Below are 21,638 nucleotides of genomic sequence, written 5' to 3' on the forward strand. Positions count from 1 at the left end.
CTGATGAAGCCACCTAAGAAAAGCACCATTTAGGTATGGTAGATACAGTATCTGCTTCTTTAATAATCTGAGAGAAAAAAAGAAAAATTGGGGTGACAGAGCTTTTCTTAGGGTGTTGAAGAACTACAGTTTTGCCAAGCATAGCCCAGTGAAACAGATACCCCTGCAGGCATGCACTCCGTGTTGGCAGAAGGGAAGCTGAGAACAAGGCAGGAAATGTTTGCAAACTTTGGAAGAGCAGGAAAAGATAGGGTTGATTGGAAAGAATTACAGTGGTAAGACTGTTAGACCTAAAAATTCTCCATTACAGGTAAAATTAAAGGACTAGGCTTATAGCAAGGAGGATGGGCAGTATGTCTTCCCCTTTGGGACTGACAGAAAAGAGCCCAGCTGCACATCTGAATGATAGATATGAATGTTGAGAATTAGAGTATGTAAGCAACATAAGCACACAAAGTATTAAAATGACTTAATGTGATAGCTATGAAAATGTCTTTATGTGACTTACTGACAGATGTCACAGTCTTAAGTAGATTCAAATGACTTGTAAGTGCTGATCAGGAAAATGTGATCTTTCTGCCCAAGGGAGATGAAAACTGAGGAACGGCCATTAGCTTTTTCAGTGAAAGGTTATTTGAAATATTGCCATGGATGCAGTTTCTATAAAAAAAAATCGGAGTTTTTGGTTGTTTGTTGTAACACTTTGAGCCATTCAGAGGGAACTTACTAGAAAAACGTAATTAAAAAATAGGTTTGTATTTATCTAGTCATTCGAAAGCCATCAGTGCTGAGTTAAGCCACAGAATGGCAGAGCACACATTTCTCAGTAGAAACTAATGATAGCCTTTTAATAAATATTTTGAGACTCTAGATGTATGCCCTTGTCATTTCTTGCACATTAAAGTTAACCACTTAAATTTGGGAGTATTTGGGGTTTGTTTTTATTAATGTTATGCCTTCATAGTATATTCTTTTTTTTTTTTTTAAACATTTATTTATTTTTGAGACAGAGAGAGACAGAGCATGAACGGGGGAGGGTCAGAGAGAGGGAGACACAGAATCTGAAACAGGCTCCAGGCTCTGAGCTGTCAGCACAGAGCCCGACGCGGGGCTCGAACTCACGGACCACGAGATCATGACCTGAGCTGAAGTCAGCCGCTTAACCGACTGAGCCACCCAGGTGCCCCAGATAGTATATTCTAATTTCAGTTGTTTGTGGTAAAAAACCAAACAAGTGTCTCTCCTCATTCACCTCCTCCCATCTCTTTCACTTAAAGAACCATTTTTGTGTGTTTGGTTTCTGTTTTGGTCTTTCCTAGACTCTGCTGGAAACAACTACTAGCCTTCTAAACCAAGATCTCCATTGGTCATTGTGTAACCTGAGAGCTTCAGTCACCAGAGGACTGAATCCCAAGCAGGATTACTGCTCTATATGTTTGCAGCAGTACAAGAGACGCCAAGAAATGGCGGATGAAATCATTGTCTTTAGGTAATCAAGGGAAGGAAATGTTACACATACAGTGTGCGACATGTATGGTATTACCAGGCAGGTATACATGTGGATACACAGCTCTAGTCAGTCTTTCTAGCAGTGAACAAAACAGGGCAAAGTTCGCCCTCATAGACCTTACATTCTGCTTAGGGTTTGGGAGAATATATGGGGTAAAGGCAATAAAAGATGGACTCTGGAACCACGCTTTTTGAGTTCCCATCCTGTTTCTGCCACTTGCTAGCTGTGAGACTTTGAACATTTTATTTAATCTCTTTACATCTTAGTTTCCTTATCTGTAAATTGGGATAACAATGGTACCTTTTTCTTAGCTTATTGCGAATATTAAATGAGATAAATTACATAAGACACTGGTCATCGTGTTGACATAGCAAGAGCTATATAAGTGTTATAACTTCTATTAGTATAGACACAGGAAGATTAGCAGATTTGGTGGTTGGAAGGGGAAGAAGCTCTCATCACACAAAAAGCCCACGAAAGAGTGTTTGGTGGGGGAAGACATTTTATACAGAGTAGTCTTGGAAGGCATCGCTGTTAAGGTGACTTAATAACAATTTAAAAATTAATAAAAATGTAATAATTACCATGAATAAAATAAAATATGGTGTAAAGGAATGTTGGGAGCTACTAATTTCTAAAGAGTAACTAGGGAACGTCTCACTAGTTTAGTGACATTTGAGTAGAGACCTAAGGGAAGTGGCCGTGCAGTATCAGGGGGGGTGCCCCAGGCAGAGGATCAGCAAGGGCAGACACCTTGAGGCTAGAGCTTGGTCACATACTTGGAGAGTAATGAGTGAGTAGGCTTGTGCTGGCGAAGCAGAGTGAAGGAAAGGGAAGATGATAACAGTTGACTTCAGAAGAACAGAGGCCAAATTATATAGCAACTGGGTCATTATAAAGGGTTAAACTTTTACTCTGAGATGAGAAGCCATTGGATGGTTTTGAGGATAGGTTTGACGTCTGGCCTGTGTCTTAAGGATCTCTTTGCTATGTTGAGAATGGACTACAGAAGTTCAAGGGTGAAAGCAGGGAAACCATTTAGGTTATTGCAGTAATCCAAGTGAGAGATGGCCCAAGGTGGTAGTAATGAAGTAAGAAGTGGTAGGATTCTGGACATATTTTAAAGGTAGAGCTGGTAAGATTTGTTTATAGATTGCATGTGAGGTGTGAAAGAAAGAGAATAGTGAAGGATGATGCCAAACTTTCTGGCCTGAGAAACTGGAAGAATGGAGTTGTTGAGGTGGGAAAGGTTGGATGACAGCAATGCGGTTGGGGTAGAGCAGAGTGAAATCAAGAATTTGGTTTGACACATGTTAGAGTTAAGATGCCTGTAAGATATCCCATCCACACATAGGTGGCATTTTAAAGCTGTGGACCTGGAGTAATCACTGAAAGAGCAAGCGTAGCTCTAGAAGAAAAAAAGTAGAGAAAGACTATAAAGACTATAGAAAAGAATTGACTTCTGAGGTAGTCCAACATTTCAGGCTGGAGAGTTGAGGAGCAATCAGTAAAGATGACAGAGAATTATACTCAACACTCACTTTAGGGAGGCTCACTTAGCAATCAGCAGGGAGTTTCTTCTTAGGAATAGTGTAAGAATTACTGCAGCCCTGACAGTTTTGTATTAATCAAATCACAACTGTTGCCTTGGATTTGATGAGGCAGACCACTCATGTTGTTACCAAGCTACTTAAATCATTAGGGCTTTCCCCAATTGCATTTTTTTCATACTTGCTAAAAACATTTCATAGTTTGAGAAATGAACAGAAGTTCAAGTCATCTCCCACGTGGTTTGTAGTCAAGAGAATTGTGATTCTGTTCCTGCTCCCGATGTAGGTGTGCAAATACGTGAGTCTGAGCTTTAAAAAAGAGAGGACGGCAACAAGTAAATTTCCTTTCTTCTTAACTATACAACAGTCAGTGTATTATAACTTACCTGAAGTCTTTGCCACTTATAAATACACTCTAGCATAGCTTATGTTTGGAGATTTTATGTTAAGGAAAAGTGCAAATTGGTTGCCTTTATTTTGCAGCTGTGGCCATTTGTATCACTCATTCTGTCTGCAAAACAAAGAGTGCACCATAGAAACTGAGGGGCGGACAAGATGGACATGCTACAAATGCAGCTCAAGTAACAAAGTAGGGAAATTAAGTGAAAATTCATCTGAAATTAAAAAGGGGAAGACAGCCCCGTCACAGGTAAGCCTTGTTTTCATGGCAAGATGGAGATAGTCTTTTCTTACCAGGGTCTTTCGGGCCTGGCCTCGTTTTTCTTGTAGACCTCAGCGACTTTACCTCGTTGGTATCTAGTGCATGACGCCTTCTGTTCAGTTCTATTTAGTATTTGAAGAACTTCTCCTCCTTGCCCTACGCTGAAAATGGGGATTTAAGACATTTTAAAGGCAGAAGACATTTTCTTCTCTGAAAAAGTTTAAGATCTACTTGAAGGTGGGGGGCGGTGGGGGGGATGTACATACATGAGCCTCCTTAAGCCTTTGACAAAGTAAGAGGTCAGCAAGTACTGATGGCTACCTGTGTGCTCGAGAGCAGAGCTGTCCCTCTTCAGTGGGACCAGTGGACAAGCTAAGTGCACATGTGCTCTGTGCGTGGCTCTCTCAGCTGGGTAACTTTCTTCAAAGAACTTGATGCAGTAGTGTTCATTTGAGAATTTGTCATTGCCTTTGGAGTTCGACTCATGGACTAGATACAACTTTTATTCATTTGACATCCTTTCTTTTTTCCTTCTTAAGCAGGCAGTGGTACATTTGAACTCTGCTGCTTAATAACTTTTGGGAGAACAGAACTTGACAACACGCGGGGCCCAGTGTGGAGGAGGAGCCGCTGCTAGGACCAGCACTTGATCATTATTCTATTCTCAATTTATTTCCTCTTCAGAGTGAGAAGAGGTGTCACGGTTGCCATTTCTTGCTCCTTCCTCTGTGCCCCCACCTTGTAGTTGGCCTTAACATCACTTAGTGAAAAGTGGAACCTGTTGATCTTCTGTCCTTGTTCTGTCAGCTTTCAGTGCTGCGTCAGAGGTAGACCCAGAAAAAAACTTTGACCTAGTTTCTCCCAGATAACAGTTCAGAATTTTTATACTCTGGTGGTAGACGTTCATTTATATTCGTCAAGTATGTACAAAACAGCGTGCCAGGCACTGTGCTAAATGCTGGGGGTATAGTAGTATACACGAATTTGTCTCAGGGAGTACACAACCAATGAAGTTACAAACAGACTTTCAATAAGTATTCTCAAGTTCTTTCTGGCGCCAAATGCGTGGTATCTTTTCCAACACCAGGTCTGACACTAATTCTGTCAGTACTCTGCACACCAGCTGGGTGTCCAGTAATTCAATTCTGACACTATCAGGAGTTAGCGTCAGATTCCACAGGTTCAAAGGCTCATTCACCTGAGCCTACCCTTACTTCAAACATCAGTTGCAAATGGAATGTCCAGTTACCTACCCTTCTGTCTGACTTGGCAGAGTCAGAGGTTCCCGTGATCAATCCCCCTGCAGTTTGACAATGCACCAGGAGCAACTCCTGGAACTTTATATTTGCCTGTTTAGAAGAGGATCCAACTCAGGAACAGACATGGGAAAAAATGAGCAGGGCAAGGTATGGAGGGAGAAGGGTGCTTCCTTGTCCTCTCCCAGCACACTACCTTCCCAGTACCTCAGTGTGTTCACCAACTCAGAAGCTCCTTGAACCTGGCTGCTTCAGGGCTTCTGTGGCAGTCTCATTATGCAACCATGATTGATTAAATCATTGGCCATTGGTGATTATACTCCATCTCTAGCCCTTCTCCCCTCCCTAGAAGTTGGGGATGAAGGGCAAGCAGGGGAGGGTAGAGCCTCTAAGCATGACCTGATCTTTGTAATGACCAGCCCCCAACTTGAAGCAATCTAGGCATCCACAGCTACCAGTCATCTCATTAGTATACAGAAGGCACTCTTATCACTCAGGAGATTCCAAGAGTTTAAGGAGCTATGTACCAGAAACCAGGGACAAAGACCAAATATTTATCTTTTTATTGTGCCACAAGTACTTGGAGATGAACTATGCTGTAAGAGCAGGCAATGAGTGGACTTAGTCGACATGAAAAACCATGGAAGGCTTCCTGGAAGTGCCATGTTAGCTTCCCCTGAAGGAAAAGAGACATGAGCTAGACAAGTTTAGGTGCAATGGTGGGTAGAAAGAGGGATACTCTAGACTGAGGGAACCATATATATAGAACAGACATAACCTCTCTGCTGTGAAGCTAGACATTGAGCATGACTGGATCAAGAATATGAGAAAATGAGTGGTATGAGGTGAGGCTGCTGTAGTAAACAGGGACCATATTAATTACTTTGATGTTTGTGCTAAAGAAAGTGTATTAAGGGGTTTTAAGGAAGGAATAATATCTGATCAGAATAGCATTTTTTTTTCAGAGCGATATTTTTAGAGCACTCTAACTGCAGTGTAGAAAATGAAAGGGAAATAAGAACAGATGTAGGGAGACCCAAGAACATTGAAGTAATTTGGAGGAAAGAAGTGGTAACTTATACTAGAATGATAGAAGTTGGGATGGAGAAACTAGTACCTATTTGAGATGTGTTTGAGATGCGCAGAGACATCAGAACAGTTAACATGGTCCTTGCTTACCTCACCAGGTGCATCTCAGACCACTCTCTTTCACCCTGTCATCCAGTCACGTTCAACTTCCAGTTCCATGTTCTTTTCTGGTTTATAGCAGAGATGCTATATTTGAGGGATAGAATTATCAGGAGTTGGTGATAAAACTGTTGGATGGAGCACGTAAGACAGAGGGAGGAGTCAAAATTAGTACCCAGAATACTTGGGAATAAGAGAAGTCATTGTTGAATTTAGAGACTTTGGCAGGACATTACAGGTAAAGAGGTTCAGTATGGTTTCCAGATTGAAAATTTCATTAACTAGTCATCTAAAATGCTTCCTTGTTTGCATTTAGGGAAGGAAAGACAGATCTTATGATTTCCACCCTGTTTCCAAGCTGCATCCAAATGCAGATGAGGGAACCTTTTTTATGCAAATACTTAAGTCACATCTTGGGGCACTTCAGTTTTTTTCCTCTTTCAGTTTTATCCTGCTCATAAACCAACTTGTGATTGTATGCATATAACTGCTTGGATATTACCAACTAATGTCTTTCTTTCTAGATAGTCCTCAGCTAAAATAGACCATTTTTTCCTTTTTTAAAAAATAGTTATGTTTTATGCTGTTATTACGTATTTTAATGCATAATTTACAAGCAGTAAATTTACCTTTTGTGAGTTTTGACAGCCACCTTTTTTTTATCTTTAGCTATTTTTTTGTACTTTTTTTAATATATGAAATTTATTGTCAAATTGGTTTCCATACAACACCCAGTGCTCACCCCAAAAGATGCCCTCTTCAATGCCCATCACCTACCCTCCCCTCCCTCCCACCCCCCATCAACCCTCAGTTTGTTCTCAGTTTTTAAGAGTCTCTTATGCTTTGGCTCTCTCCCACTCTAACTTCTTTTTTTTTTTTTTCTTCCCCTCCCCCATGGGTTTCTGTTAAGTGTCTCAGGATCCACATAAGAGTGAACACATATGGTATCTGTCTTTCTCTGTATGGCTTATTTCACTTAGCATCACACTCTCCAGTTCCATCCATGTTGCTACAAAGGGCCATATTTCATTCTTTCCCATTGCCACGTAGTATTCCATTGTGTATATAAACCACAATTTCTTTATCCATTCATCAGTTGATGGACATTTAGGCTTTTTCCACAATTTGGCTATTGTCGAGAGTGTTGATAGCCACCTTTACAATCAAGATATAGAGCAGTGTTATAACCGACTCTCAAAAGTCCCCCATATCTCTTTGTAGTCAGTCTTTCCCCCTACTCTCTGTCCCTGGCAACCACTGATGCACTTTGAGTTCATTTTTACTAGGGTACAAGATAGGATTGAAGTTCATTCTTTTGCATTGAATTGCCTTGGTATCTTAGGCAAAAATCAATTGACTATGTATGTGCAGGTCTGTTTTTTGACTTTCTATTCTTCCATTGACCTATTTATCCTTTCTCCAATATGGTAGTTTTATAGTAAATCTATCAGGTATTATGAGTCCTCCAAGTTTGTTGTTCTTACTAACATTTGGCTGTTCTAATCCCTTTGCTTTTCCATATAAATTTTAAAATCAGCTTGTCAATTTCTACAAAAAAAGTCATGCTGGAATTTTATTGGGATTGTGTTGGATCTGTTGATCGATCAATTTAGGGAGAGTTGATAGCTTAACAATATTGAGTCTTCCAATCCATTAACATGGTATATCTATCAATTTATTTCAATCTTCTTTGACTTATTTCACCAATGCTTTATAGTTTTTGGCATGTAAATCTTGCATGTTTTGTTTCTAAGATTTATTTCTAAGTATGTAGTTTCTTTTGATATATATTTTACAGTTTTATATTTCAATTTTCTAATTGTTCATTGCTAGGATACAGAAATACAACTTCTTTTCTTATATTGATCTTGTGTCCAGTGACCAGTGACCTTACAAAGCTTACTTGTTAGTACTAATATTTTTCTTATAGGTTCTTTGGTATTTCCTACATAGATAATCAGATCATATGCAAATGAAGACTTTTATTTCTTTGTTTCCAATCTTATGCCTTTTATTTCTTTTCCTTGTTACATTGGCCTCCAGTACAGTGTTGAATAGGAATGATAAGAATAGATCTGTTTGCCTTGTTACTTATCTTAGGGGAAAGTGTTCAATTTTTCATCATTAAGTTTAATGTTAACCACAGACATTTAGTGTGTAACCTTTATATCATGTTTTAGGAAGTTATTTTTAATTCCATGTTTTGCTGAGAAATTTTTCCTAAATAGGTGTCGAATCCTGAAGCCATTTATAGTCCATTGGTTGCCCTGTACCAGCGTCCCCACACCTCATAGAGTGAAGAAAGATAGTAATCTATTTCATTGACTTTCCTCCTGCCTTCTCTCAGAACATCTAGAAAAGGTAAATTATCTTGAAGTTGTACCTACATGTCAAAGGCAGCTTTACTTCTGAGGCTGTATGAGGCAATCCCATTCTGGAAGGGAAGAGAGATGACTCAATTTTTTCATTGTTCAGGAAACTCCGGTAAGATTACTAGTCAGACCCTCTTGAAAATCTTTCGTTGGGGCTCCTGGGTGGCTCAGTTAGTTAAGCATCTGACTCTTGGTTTTGGCTCAGGTCATGATCTCATGGTTTTGTGAGTTTGAGCCCCATATCAGGCTCTGCTGACAGTGCAGGGCCTACTTGGGATTCTGTCTCTCTCTCTGCTCCTCCCCAACTCCCATTGTCTGTCTCTCTGAAAATAAATAAACTTTAAAAAAAAAATTTTTTTTTAAATCTTTGATACTTGCTAATAATGAAGAATGATTCTCAAATCATATGAAGCAGTAGTTCTAGAGTAAGAACTATTTGGGATTTCTTAAATTTTCTTCTAGCTGTCTGTGTTACTAGGATACTGTAAAAAGATCTAGTGGATTGGTAACACAAGAAGGAAAGAGAAAATTAAATTTATCAAATATATGCTGAAGATGTGTTTATGCTAGTTTCCACAATTTTATGAGAGTGATATATTCCCTATTTTATAGGAACTGGATGTAGCTCAGAGAAGGGAGGCCAATATTTGAACTCAAGGTTTTATAGGACCATTATCACCCCCAATTTTCCTACCTCCAGCCTGTTCCTATTTTTAGCATTCTGACTTGATTGAAACCTGGGAAAGCTGATTTTTAAAATACATCCATACCATATTGGCTGTGCTAATTAAGATTTCTTACCACGTGTGAGCCATTCCATTTTTAATTATAAGAAAATTTTAAATGAAAATACTAATTCTGTCTATGATGGTTTTTATTAAATTGTATGTTATGAAAGTTGTACTTTGTGCACTTTGTGCTCTCGATTTCCTTTGAAAAATGTCAACCCTGGTCATTAAGTTCCTAGCCAGTGCAGGGAGGATCACAGAGGTGAGGGCCCAGTGACTCCAAAATCAGGTTGAGATTGCCAGTCAGTTTCCACGTGTTGCTCTCTACTCCCAGGAGATACTGAATGCATTTGAACCTTCTCACTGCCTCTATGATCCTTCAGTCAAATCCCTTTTTGTTTCATTCTTTTCCAAGACCTAGGATAATTTTTTCCATGGTCATTTTCTAACTCTGGCTCAACAAGATGGAACAGTTACCCTGAGAACTGTATTTTTGGTGGAGAAGGTCTGTCTTCTTCTGCTCCTTATCTCATGTCTTTTTTGCACAACTGGTCAGTATATATAAGCAATAACTCTGACAGATTGGTTGCCTCCAAACGGGTCGGCACAGACATGAGGGGAGTTATTCCCCCAGGAAGCCTGCTCTCCTGTGGAATAACTACTTTTACTCTTTACAAGCCAGAAAAATGACTCCGTCTTTTCTTCCTTATCTCCATCATTGCCTCAGGTTTACAAAGCTTAGTCTGAAGTGTTGAGGTCCACAAATAAACCTTGTAAGTCTCTCTGATTCGCCGTTTTGTTTTCTGTGTGTATTACCCACAGATAACATACATTGGAGAATTAATTTCAACTGAAGTACTTATCATTCTACTATATTTTCTCAACAAATGATATTGCTATATAATATAATGTAATAGTTTTCTTGGGTTATTAAATTTTCTTTTCCTATTCCTTTATCAAATTTATAGTAGCAGAAAACCATCTTCATTGGCACTGATGAGCAATAGAAGAAATTAACTTGGTATTAATTTTTAAAATAATTGTTGATCAACAGACAACATGCTGCAAATTCAAAGAAACATAATTGAAGATTTACTAGATTGTATGCTTAGAATTCTTGAGAGCTGGTAGTAAGCTAACACATTTTATGTGCCAGCAACATTTAAAGACTTATCAGAAAGTTTTACAATGTATTGCTTGATAACTTTTCAGAGTTGGATAAATCATCTCTTACTGGTAGAGAGGCAGGTACATTAGTCAAATATCAGAGGTGGGTTTTTTTGTTTATTTTTTTTTATAAGAGGTAAATACATGAGAAGAAGACTCGAAATAAACCTATAACTGCCTATTTATTCTTTAATCATCAGAACAGAAAAGAGTTAAATGAAATAAGCTGATACTTTTCTTGGTACTTGGGGTTGGTTTTATATTTTGATTTTTAGAGTTGTCTAAGAAAATGTTTTGTCTTTTGGGGTAAATTTATAAATAATGTCAGAGGAGAGTATTTACAACTTCAAAGAAATTACTCAGTACATGACATTTATTTGGGCTCACTGGTCATAATTTTCTATTAACCATTGTCCAATTCTTATTTAATTTGGATTCCCACTATAAATTGAAGATTTGTTTTACCAGCTGCTTAATGAAATCAGAACACTGGTATTAATGCCCTGTATTCATCTGTCGTTTTTAAAGAGTGTCAATTCCCCATTATAAACATTAGATTCCAATTAAATGCTAAACAATGAAATTTCAGTATCTGGTGATAGCAGCATTTCTCAAAAGAATATCCTGTAACTTAAATTTACAAGTTAAATGAGGGTTAATGTATCTTAGATGTGCAGAGAGGTGATAAATGATTCTAATTTAAATGAATCTCTTTGAGGAGACTTTTGCCCATTTTCCAGTAATCTTATTATACCCTAGTATTAAGTGATTCATTATTTCAGCCAGTATTTAACATATGCCTACTTTGGGCCAAATGCTATATTTTCGGGACTGAGTATACATTACTGAACAACAACAATAAAAAACCTGAAAACGTATTTCCTACCATTACGTAGCTTACCATATAGGAAGAGAGCTAGACGATAATTAAATTGTAAGCAAACTGTAATTGCATGTGTAACTCCAAATTGTGATAGGTTGTAAGTGCTATCGGGAAAGAATAGAATGTTATGGGAAGAACAGCATGAGGGAAACCTACTCTGGAGGGTGGTCCAGGAATATCCATCTGCAGAGGTGATATTTAAGCTAAGATCTGAAGGACAGGAAAGTACCATCCATGTGAAGAATATTCCAAGCAAGAGAAGAGCAAGCACAGAGGAACTGAGGCGAGGGTTGACTTGTTCAAGGAACTGAGAAAAGATCAGTGGGTGAAACATAGAAACTAAAGAGGAGTGTGGCAAGGAATGAGGTTGAAGAGGTAGGCAGGGCCATGTCCTGAATAGCCTGGAAGATCTGGTGAAGAGTTTACTTTTTATTCTTAAAGTAGTAGGAAACACTGAAGGGTTTGAAACAGAGGACACATGTAATGTATTGACTGTGATTGTGGAAAATGGATAGACAGTCACGTCTCTGTGAGCACCTCCCTTGTCACCACTGCCAGAGTGGTTTAACAGATGCTTAAAGCCCTGAAAGTTTGCACCCTTCACTTTGATCCAGAAAAGGCTTATGTCCAAAAGACCAGAGGATAACAATAGTACCCAAAAAGTGTTTCCAGTATTTATGTAGAACTAAAGCTTTGATGGGAATGTGGGCAAGTGACATTTAAAAATAATAGTGTTCAATGAAATGTGAAAAAATGTTCAACTTCATTACCAGTGATCAAAGAAATACAAATTAAAACAACAATATGCCGTTTTTTTAAGTTATTAAACTGGCTAATTTTTAAAAATACACAATAAACTGGCACACATTTCAAAATAGATACACATTTATATTGTTAAGGATGTGAAGAGGCAGACACTTTTTAATCATTAGTGGGAAGGTATGTTTGTACAAGTGCACAATCCCTTATCCAGATCCCTTTGACAAGATAGGTTTCAGAATTGAGAAGTTTTTTTATTTAAAAGGTAATACAGGGACTTCAATTTCTGACAGGATGCATTTGGAGTTCTTGGGCGGAAATAGACATTTATAAACAGTGGTTCTCAAGACATTGGACATTGAGTAGTGAAGAAGTGTGGCCCCTGAGAGGTGAGAAACAAATAACGTAAGCCCTAGAATCATCCTTAGTATACTGCTAGCAGAAAGGTTAGCCATGGCACAGGGAAGAGGAAACCGAGGCAGAGCTCACCGGTCTCTCCGAGTTGAGGAGGTAGAGCTGGAGTCCAGAGAAGGCGAGGTGGCTTGAGGTTGCCGAACAGAGTATGAACAGGAAAGAGCTGCACAGGGAAAAAGCCCCAGAGACCTGCATAAGACAGCCTTCAGTATTAAGTTGAATATTGTCCACTCATGTATGAGGAAGCAGAACACTCAAGGCCTGAAGAAGAACCACACAAAAGGATTAGAGGTAGCAGTACCCCCAGATTGACATACAGCCAGGAATAATGCCAGCCTGGAACACTGCATCCTTCACAGGGCAGCACTGAGTACTAAGTCATGTCTTGACCATCATATTGAGGGAAAAGTTAACCCTAGACTAACGGCTGCTTTGATCCCACCTCACAAAACTTAAAACCTAAAAAAGATCAAATTATTTCCAAGTATTTATTTTTTTTTTAGGTTTGTTTTTTTTTTTTTTAGTAATCTGTATACCCAACATGGGACTCGAACTCACGACCCCGAGGTGAAGTCACATCCTCTTCTGGCTGGGCTAGACAGGTGCCCCAAATTATTTCCAAGTATTTTAACTACATCCCAGAACAAAGTTCAAGAGTATGGTAGGGATTACAAAAATATTTTACCCAACAAGGTAAAATTCACAATGTCTGACATTTGATCAAAAGTTACCAGGTATGCAAGAAAGCAGGAAAAATGCAAGTCATAAAGAGGAGGGAAAAAATCAACTGTATGACATTCTGAAGAAGGCAAAGCTGTGGAGGCAGTAAAAACATCAGTGGCTGCCAGGGGCCAGTGGGGAGGGGGGATGAATAAATGGAACACAGAAGACTTTAGGGCAGTGAAGATACTCTGTGTAATATTACAGTAGTGGACATATGTCATTACACGTTTGTCTAAACCCATAGAAGGCAACAACACCAAATGTGAACCCTAATATAAACTGGGTTTATATCACTCTGGGTGATAATGATGTGTCAGTGTAATGTGTCATCAGTTGTCACAGATGTACTGCTGTGGTGGAGGATGTTGATAAGGGGGAAGGCTGTGCAGGTGTGGGAGCATGGGATGTATGCGCTATTCTGTACCTTCCTCTCAATTTTGATGCAAACCCGAAACTGCTCTAAAAATTTTTCTCCAAAAAAAGCAATCCTTAATACTACCCAAAGCTGTCTACACATTCAATGCAATCCCAATCAAAATTGCACCAGCATTCTTCTCGAAACTAGAACAAGCAATCCTAAAATTCATATGGAACCACAAAAGGCCCCGAATAGCCAAAGTGATTTTGAAGAAGACCAAAGCAGGAGGCATCACAATCCCAGACTTTAGCCTCGACTACAAAGCTGTAATCATCAAGACAGCATGGTATTGGCACAAAAACAGACACATAGACCAATGGAATAGAATAGAAACCCCAGAACTAGACCCACAAACATATGGCCAACTAATCTTTGACAAAGCAGGAAAGAACATCCAATGGAAAAAAGACAGCCTCTTTAACAAATGGTGCTGGGAGAACTGGACAGCAACATGCAGAAGATTGAAACTAGACCACTTTCTCACACCATGCACAAAAATAAACTCAAAATGGATAAAGGACCTGAATGTGCGACAGGAAACCATCAAAACCCTAGAGGAGAAAGCAGGAAGAGACCTCTCTGACCTCAGTTGTAGCAATTTCTTACTTCACACATCCCCAAAGGCAAGGGAATTAAAAGCAAAAATGAACTACTGGGACCTTATGAAGATAAAAAGCTTCTGCACAGCAAAGGAAACAACCAACAAAACTAAAAGCCAACCAACGGAATGGGAAAAGATATTTGCAAATGACATATTGGACAAAGGGCTAGTATCCAAAATCTATAAAGAGCTCACCAAACTCCACACCCGAAAAACAAATAACCCAGTGAAGAAATGGGCAGAAAACATGAATAGACACTTCTCTAAAGAAGACATCCGGATGGCCAACAGGCACATGAAAAGATGCTCAACGTCACTCCTCATCAGGGAAATACAAATCAAAACCACACTCAGATATCATCTCACGCCAGTCAGAGTGGCCAAAATGAACAAATCAGTAGACCATAGATGCTGGAGAGGATGTGGAGAAACGGGAACCCTCTTGCACCGTTGGTGGGAATGCAAATTGGCACAGCCACTCTGGAAAACAGTGTGGAGGTTCCTCAGAAAATTAAAAATAGAGCTACCCTATGACCCAGCAATAGCACTGCTAGGAATTTACCCAAGGGATACAGGAGTACTGATGCATAGGGGCACTTGTACCCCAATGTTTCTAGCAGCACTCTCAACAATAGCCAAATTATGGAAAGAGCCTAAATGTCCATCAACTGATGAATGGATAAAGAAATTGTGGTTTATATACACAATGGAGTACTACGTGGCAATGAGAAAGAATGAAATATGGCCCTTTGTAGCAACATGGATGGAACTAGAGAGTGTGATGCTAAGTGAAATAAGCCATACAGAGAAAGACAGATACCATATGGTTTCACTCTTATGTGGATCCTGAGAAACTTAACAGAAACCCATGGGGGAGGGGAAGGAAAAAAAAAAAAAAGAGGTTAGAGTGGGAGAGAGCCAAAGCATAAGAGACTCTTAAAAACTGAGAACAAACTGAGGGTTGATGGGGGGTGGGAGGGAGGGAAGGGTGGGTGATGGGTACTGAGGAGGGCACCTTTTGGGATGAGCACTGGGTGTTGTATGGAAACCAATTTGACAATAAATTTCATATATTGGGGGAAAAAAAGCAATCCTTAGGGCACGTGGATGGCTTAGTTGGTTGAGTGTCCTACTCTTGATTTTTGCTCAGGTCATGATCCCAGCGTCATGGGATCAAGTCCTTCATCGGGCTCCATGCTGAGTGTTGTGCGTGCTTAAGATGATCTGTCTCTCCACCTGCCCTTCTCCCCCTCCTCATGCGAGTGAGCTCTCTCTAAAATTAAAAAAAAAAAAAAAAAAGGCAGTCCATTGAAACAGACCCAGAAATGGCACAAATGATAGAATTGGTAAATAAGAACATTAAAACAGTTATTCTAATTGTATTCCATATGTTCAGGAAGCTAGAGGAGAGACTAGAACTGTTCAATAGAGTTATGGAAATTATAAAGAGTCAATAGAACATCTAGAGATTAAAACTACAGTGTCTGAGCTGCAGAGCACACTGAATGGGATTAACAGCATAATGGACATAGCAGAAGAAATGATTAGTGAACTTGAATACATAGCAACAGAAAATATCCCAAATCAAAGAGGAAAAATGAATAAAGCAGCAGTGAACTGTGGAACAACTTCAGGTACCAAAAGACAACACCTGTAATTAAAGTCCTGGAGGAAGTAGAGGCAGGAATCATACAGGAAGAGTATTTAAAGAAATGTAATACAAGGTCCAATTGTAGTAATGGTAAGGGTTACCTGTATTGAACAGCCTTTCTGCCAAACAGCCCTAGCTCTAAACAAAATGGGAAAAAATGTTGTTTAGAGAGCAAGCAGAAGTTTCTGATGGCTGACTTCTCAAGAAACAAAGAAACAATAAAATGCCATCCTTGAAGTGCTAAAAGAAAAGTAATACAGTATATATATTGTATATTATGTAACATTCCCAGTAGAGTCTAGGACAGCATCCCATAATCAAATACTTATGTGGGAAAAATAAAGACTATAAATAGCCTTACTTCACTTCCGGCTGGATTTTGCTGTCAGTGCCAAAAGTTTAAAAAAAAAAAAATCTTTTTTGTTTCAGAGTCTTTGCATTTCAGAATTCTAGGAAGCAGGTTTGTGGATCCATCTTCCTTGTCAGGAGAAAAACCGGCAGTATGTGTTTTTGAACATCTATGCCCTTTGAAGCAGGGACTTAGTAAATATATATGCAATGGAAATAACACATCAAGAGTATGTGTCAAGATGTTTATGACAACATTTTCTTAATTAAAAATTTTTGAAAACACATGTCCTAGTAACCTCCAAATAGTCGGTGAAGTTAGTCACAGCATATCTATACAGTGAATGGACTGCTTCATAGAAAAATCATAGAATACTGATATGGTGAAATAGACACTTTCAACATGTAACATGAAAAGATCACAAAACAGCATGATTCCAAATGTTAATAGTGGTTGCTGCTGTGTGGTTAGATTGTGATTTTTATTTCCTTTGTTTTGCTCTTTATTATTTTCTAAACTTCTATTAGTGAACCATGTATTCCTTTAGTAATCAGAAAAACCAAGGCTTGTTTAACAAAGTGATAAAGAAGGTATTCATATTGCTATTAAACTTCAGATCAGATTGCTTGTCTAAGTCAGAAATCATTTTAACAAAAATCAAAAAAGTTCAGCATTTAAAAAATTTTTTTTAAATGTTTATTTTTGAGAGAGAGAGAGAGAGAGCGTGCTAGCAGGGGAGAGGCAGAGAGAGGGAGACACAGAATCCCAAGCAGTCTCCGGGCTCTGAGCTGTCAGCCTAGAGCCTGACGCGGGGCTCAAACTCACGAGCTGTGAGATCGTGACCTGAGCCAAAGTTGGATGCCCAACTGACTAAGCCACCCAGGTCCCCCACAGTTCAGCATTACTAAGGCCATAGCTTAATACATCGTCCATATCCCCAGATCTGGTGTCTGCACACCTGGATTTAAAGTGTCTCTTTGAAGCTGCATTGCCTGAGGCATTTCCAGAAGGAATCCTGTTAAATGAAAAATAAGACCTTTCATGAGCAATGCTGAACCATTTCTGTTGCCACTTCAAACACTCTCTAACTTAATCTCCAGAGAACAGCTTTCACAGATAAATTGTCCAGCATCACATCTAGTTCTTGGCTTGTTTTTAAAAATCTGCAGATTCTTTCATGAGGTCATTTTTTTAAGCTTAAATACCTACTTTGCTTTGAAAATCTATTTTCTCTCTTTTCAAAAAGAGCATACCCGTAGTTAAAATTGGATAACGTTTAGCAAGCTATATCATACATCTGTAGTGAATTCCAGAGTATTAATGTCATGGTACGTTAAAGCAAAGACTGTCAAGTCTAATTTTTGCAGACCTGCTGAACGACCAGACTGAAAGGAAAGTCTGAACAGCCAGCAGTTTTGACCCCTGAGCTGAGGTTATGTTTTCTAAACTTATTCTGAAAGTCAAAGGGGAAAGGCAAAGAAAGAAAGAAAGAAAGAAAGAAAGAAAGAAAGAAAGAAAGAAAGAAAGAAAGAAAGAAAGAAAGAAAGAAAAGGAAGGAAGGAAGGAAGGAAGGAAGGAAGGAAGGAAGGAAGGAAGGAAGAAGAAAAAGAAGAAAAAGAAAAAAAAAAAAAAGGCTGCAGTATGGTCCTATTTGAATAGCCTGATGGCACAGTGATAGGAAGTATCTTTACCATGTATACTCTTAGAAGTAGACCATCAGAATTGAAGGGGCTGGAGAACTTGAATCCAGTTGCTTGTCTAATACTTCTACCTCTGTGGCGTCATCCTAGACAGATCGTATCTACTGTCTGTTGAACTACTTGCAATAAGGATTATATTTTTCCTTGTAAACTAACGAGTTGATGTTCTAATTTTATATTAGTACAGATTAGTCTCTGTGTACTTCATATTTGCTAGAATTCACTGCTAAAAGCATGTGGACTTGGGAGTTTTCCTTATGAGAAGATTAGATAACATTTAATTCTTTAATAAATATAGGGTTATTCATATTTCCTGTTTCATCTTGGGTCCATTTTATTGAGTTGCTTTTCAAGGAAAGTGTTCTAATTTGTCAAATTTATTGGCATAAAATTTTTCATAATAGCCTCTTTTAAATGTGTGTAAGTATTGTAGTATGTAGTAGTATATCTTTCATTACTGATATTGTTGATTTATATTCTCTTGATCAATCTAAGAGTTTTATCAGTCTTGTTGATATGTTCAAAGAACCAACTTTTGGCTTTGTTAATTTTCTCTGTTATTTTGTTTGATTTCAATTGCGTCGATTTCTGTTCCTTATTTCCTTCCCTCAACTTAGTTTGGTTTTACTTTGATTTTCTTTTTCTCGCTTGCATAGGTCCTTCGTTTTAAACCTTTCTTATTCTCCAGGATAGTATAAAAAGCTACAAATCTCTTCCTCTAAGCACTGTTTTAGCTTTATCCTATAAATTTCTTTAAATGCTTTATTAAAGTATAATTAACATAAAATACACGCATACAGACGGGGCGCCTGGGTGGCGCAGTCGGTTAAGCGTCCGACTTCAGCCAGGTCACGATCTCGCGGTCCGTGAGTTCCAGCCCCGCGTCAGGCTCTGGGCTGATGGCTCGGAGCCTGGAGCCTGTTTCCGATTCTGTGTCTCCCTCTCTCTCTGCCCCTCCCCCGTTCATGCTCTGTCTCTCTCTGTCCCAACAATAAATAAAAACGTTGAAAAAAAAAATTAAAAAAAAAAAAATACACGCATACAGATTGTACAAATACGGCATGTATATATCCTTGAATCCATCACTACAATCAAGGTCATTTTGCAGACCTGTTACTACTCTCACTACTAAAGTGAGAGTGACCCTCTCACTACTAAAAACTTACTCAGTTCTTCCATTCTCTTCCCCAGAAGGCACCGACTGGCTTTGTTACAGTAGATTATTTTTCATTTTCTAAAATTTTAGATCAGTAGAAACATCAAGGAAGTATACTTTTTTGGTCTTTTTTCAATTAGCATAATTAAGATTCATCCATATTTTTATAAGAGTTCATTTCTTCTTACTGCTGAGTAGTAATTTGTTCTAAGGATATACCATTACTTATTGATGATTTCACCTGTTGATATTTGCATTTGTCCAGTTTCTGGCTGTTACAGATGAAGCTGTTTTGAAAACTTGTGTACAAGTCTTTGTGTGGACATATACTTTCGTTTCTCTTGGGTAAATACGTTTGGAATGGAATGACTGACCCATATGGCAAATGTGTGTTTATCATCTTAAGAAGCTACCAAACTGCTTTCCAAAGTGGTTGTACCATTTTACTCTCCTACCAGCATTACATGAGGGTTCCAGTTCTTCCACATCCTTGGTGTAGTCAGTCTTTTTAGTTTCAGCTGCTCTGGTATGTGTGTGATGATATCTCATTGTATTTTTAATTTGCGTTTTGTGAATGACTAATGATGTTGTGCATCTTTTCGTGTGCTTATTGGCTATCTGTATGTCTTTAGAGAAATGTCCAAGTGCTTTGCTCATTTTTGATCTGGTATTTTGGTTTGTTATTGAATTTTAAGCATTCTCTGTATATTCAAGGTATTAATCCCTTATTCTGGATATTTGTCATGTGGCATTTGCAAATATTTTCTTCCATTCAGTGACTTGCCTTTTTACTCTATAAGTGTCCTTTGGTATGCAAAAATGTTTAATTTTGATGTAGTTCAGTTGTCTACTTTTTTGTTAATTGTTGTTTGTACCTTTAGTGTCATCTTTAAGAAATCATTGCTAAATCCAGTGTTACGAAGTTTTCCCTGTGTTTTCTTATAAGAGTTTTATAGTTTTAGCTTTTGTATTTAGGTCTTTTTGATCCACTTTGAGTTAGTTTTTATATGTGGTGTAAGGTAAAAGTCTAACTTGATTCTCTTGCATATGGATATCTGGTTTTCCAGTACCATTTATTGAAAAGACTGTTGTTTTCCCCTTTTGAGTGGGTCTTGGCACCCTTGTCAAAAACCATTTGACCTTATCTGTGAAGATTTATTTCTGGTCTCATTATTCCATTGGTCTGTATGTCTTTAGCCCAGTAGCACAGTTCTGATTTCTATAGTTTTATAGAAATTTAGAAACTAGGAAATATGAGACCTCCAACTTTGGGTTTTTTTCAAGATTGTTTTGGCTATTTAGAGTCCCATGAGATTCCATGTGAATTTTAGGATGGATTTTTCTATTTCTGTTATAATGTGGTAGGGTCCCCTCACTAAGAAAAAAAAAAAAAAAAAAAAAAAAAAAAACCTCAAGGCAACCTGGCTATAAGCATACGTGACAACATCCCTCATGACCTTGTAACATGAGACCACTTAATCAGACTGCGTGTTTGTCTGTTACCATATATGGGAGACAAAGAAGTAAAAAATGTGTACAAAAACTACACCACGTGGCGCTTGGGGCTCAGTTCTTCTGTAGGAACCAAACTGAGCAGTGACGGCACGAATAAAATTGCTTCCTGGGGAGAAAAGCTTCAGTGTCATGACTCTCTGTGCAAGATTCCTGCTACAATAATGTCACTGAGATTTTGATAAGAATTGCCTTGAATTTATAGATTGCTTTCGGTAGTATGGACATCTTAACAATTCAGTCTTCCAGTCCATGGATACAGGATGTTTTCTTTTTATCTTTGTCTCCTTTAATTTTTTTCAGCAACAGTTTATAAAAAGTTTTCAGTGTACCAGTCTTTTGCCTCCTTGGCTAAGTTTATTCCTAAGTATTTTATTCTTTTTGATGCTGTGGTAAGTGAAATTGTTTTCTTAATTTCATTTTCAGATTGTTCATCAAAAACACACTGATTTTTATATGCTGATTTGTGTCCTTTGTTTATTCTAACTGATATTTTTGTGGATTCTGTAGTTTTATACATACAATATGTCATCGGCAAATAGAAATAGTTTTACTTTTCCCCTTTCCAATGTGAATGGCCTTTATTTCTTTTTCTTGCCCAATTGCTCTGGCAAGAATTTCCAATACTATATTCAGTAGAAGTGGTGAAAGCAGGCATTGTTGCTGATTTTAGAGGAAAAGCTTTTAATGTTTCATCATTGAGTGTGATGTTAGTTGTGGAGGTTTTTTTATACATGGCCTTTATTATGTAAGAAGGTAGGTATTATGTAAGAAGAAGGTAGTTTCCTTCTAATCCTAGTTTATTGAGTGTTTTTATCATGAAAAGGCAAAGAATTTTTCTGCATCGATTCAGATGATCAGAGTTTTTCCCCCCTTAATTCTGTTAATGTGACATATCACCTTTATTAATTTGTATATGTTAAAACATCTTTGCAGCCCAGGGATATATCCCACTTAATCGTGGTATATGGTCCTTTTAATGTACTGTTGAATTCAGTTTGCTAGTATTTTGTTGAGGATTTTCCATCCTTGTTTATCAG

At 38.2% G+C, this 21,638-nt stretch overlaps 1 protein-coding gene across 1 annotated transcript in view; it reads left to right on the plus strand.

Annotated features, from left to right (window-relative positions):
• Window positions 1-21,638, plus strand: part of VPS8 (VPS8 subunit of CORVET complex) — a 247,992-nt gene that overhangs the window by 186,780 nt on the left and 39,574 nt on the right. Inside the window, 2 exon segments of the mRNA XM_030328374.1 lie at window positions 1,320-1,489; window positions 3,544-3,709. Coding sequence (XP_030184234.1) covers window positions 1,320-1,489; window positions 3,544-3,709 — 336 coding nt within the window.

Source organism: Lynx canadensis, chromosome C2 (genome assembly GCF_007474595.2).
Source record: "Lynx canadensis isolate LIC74 chromosome C2, mLynCan4.pri.v2, whole genome shotgun sequence".
Taxonomy (NCBI): domain Eukaryota; kingdom Metazoa; phylum Chordata; class Mammalia; order Carnivora; family Felidae; genus Lynx; species Lynx canadensis.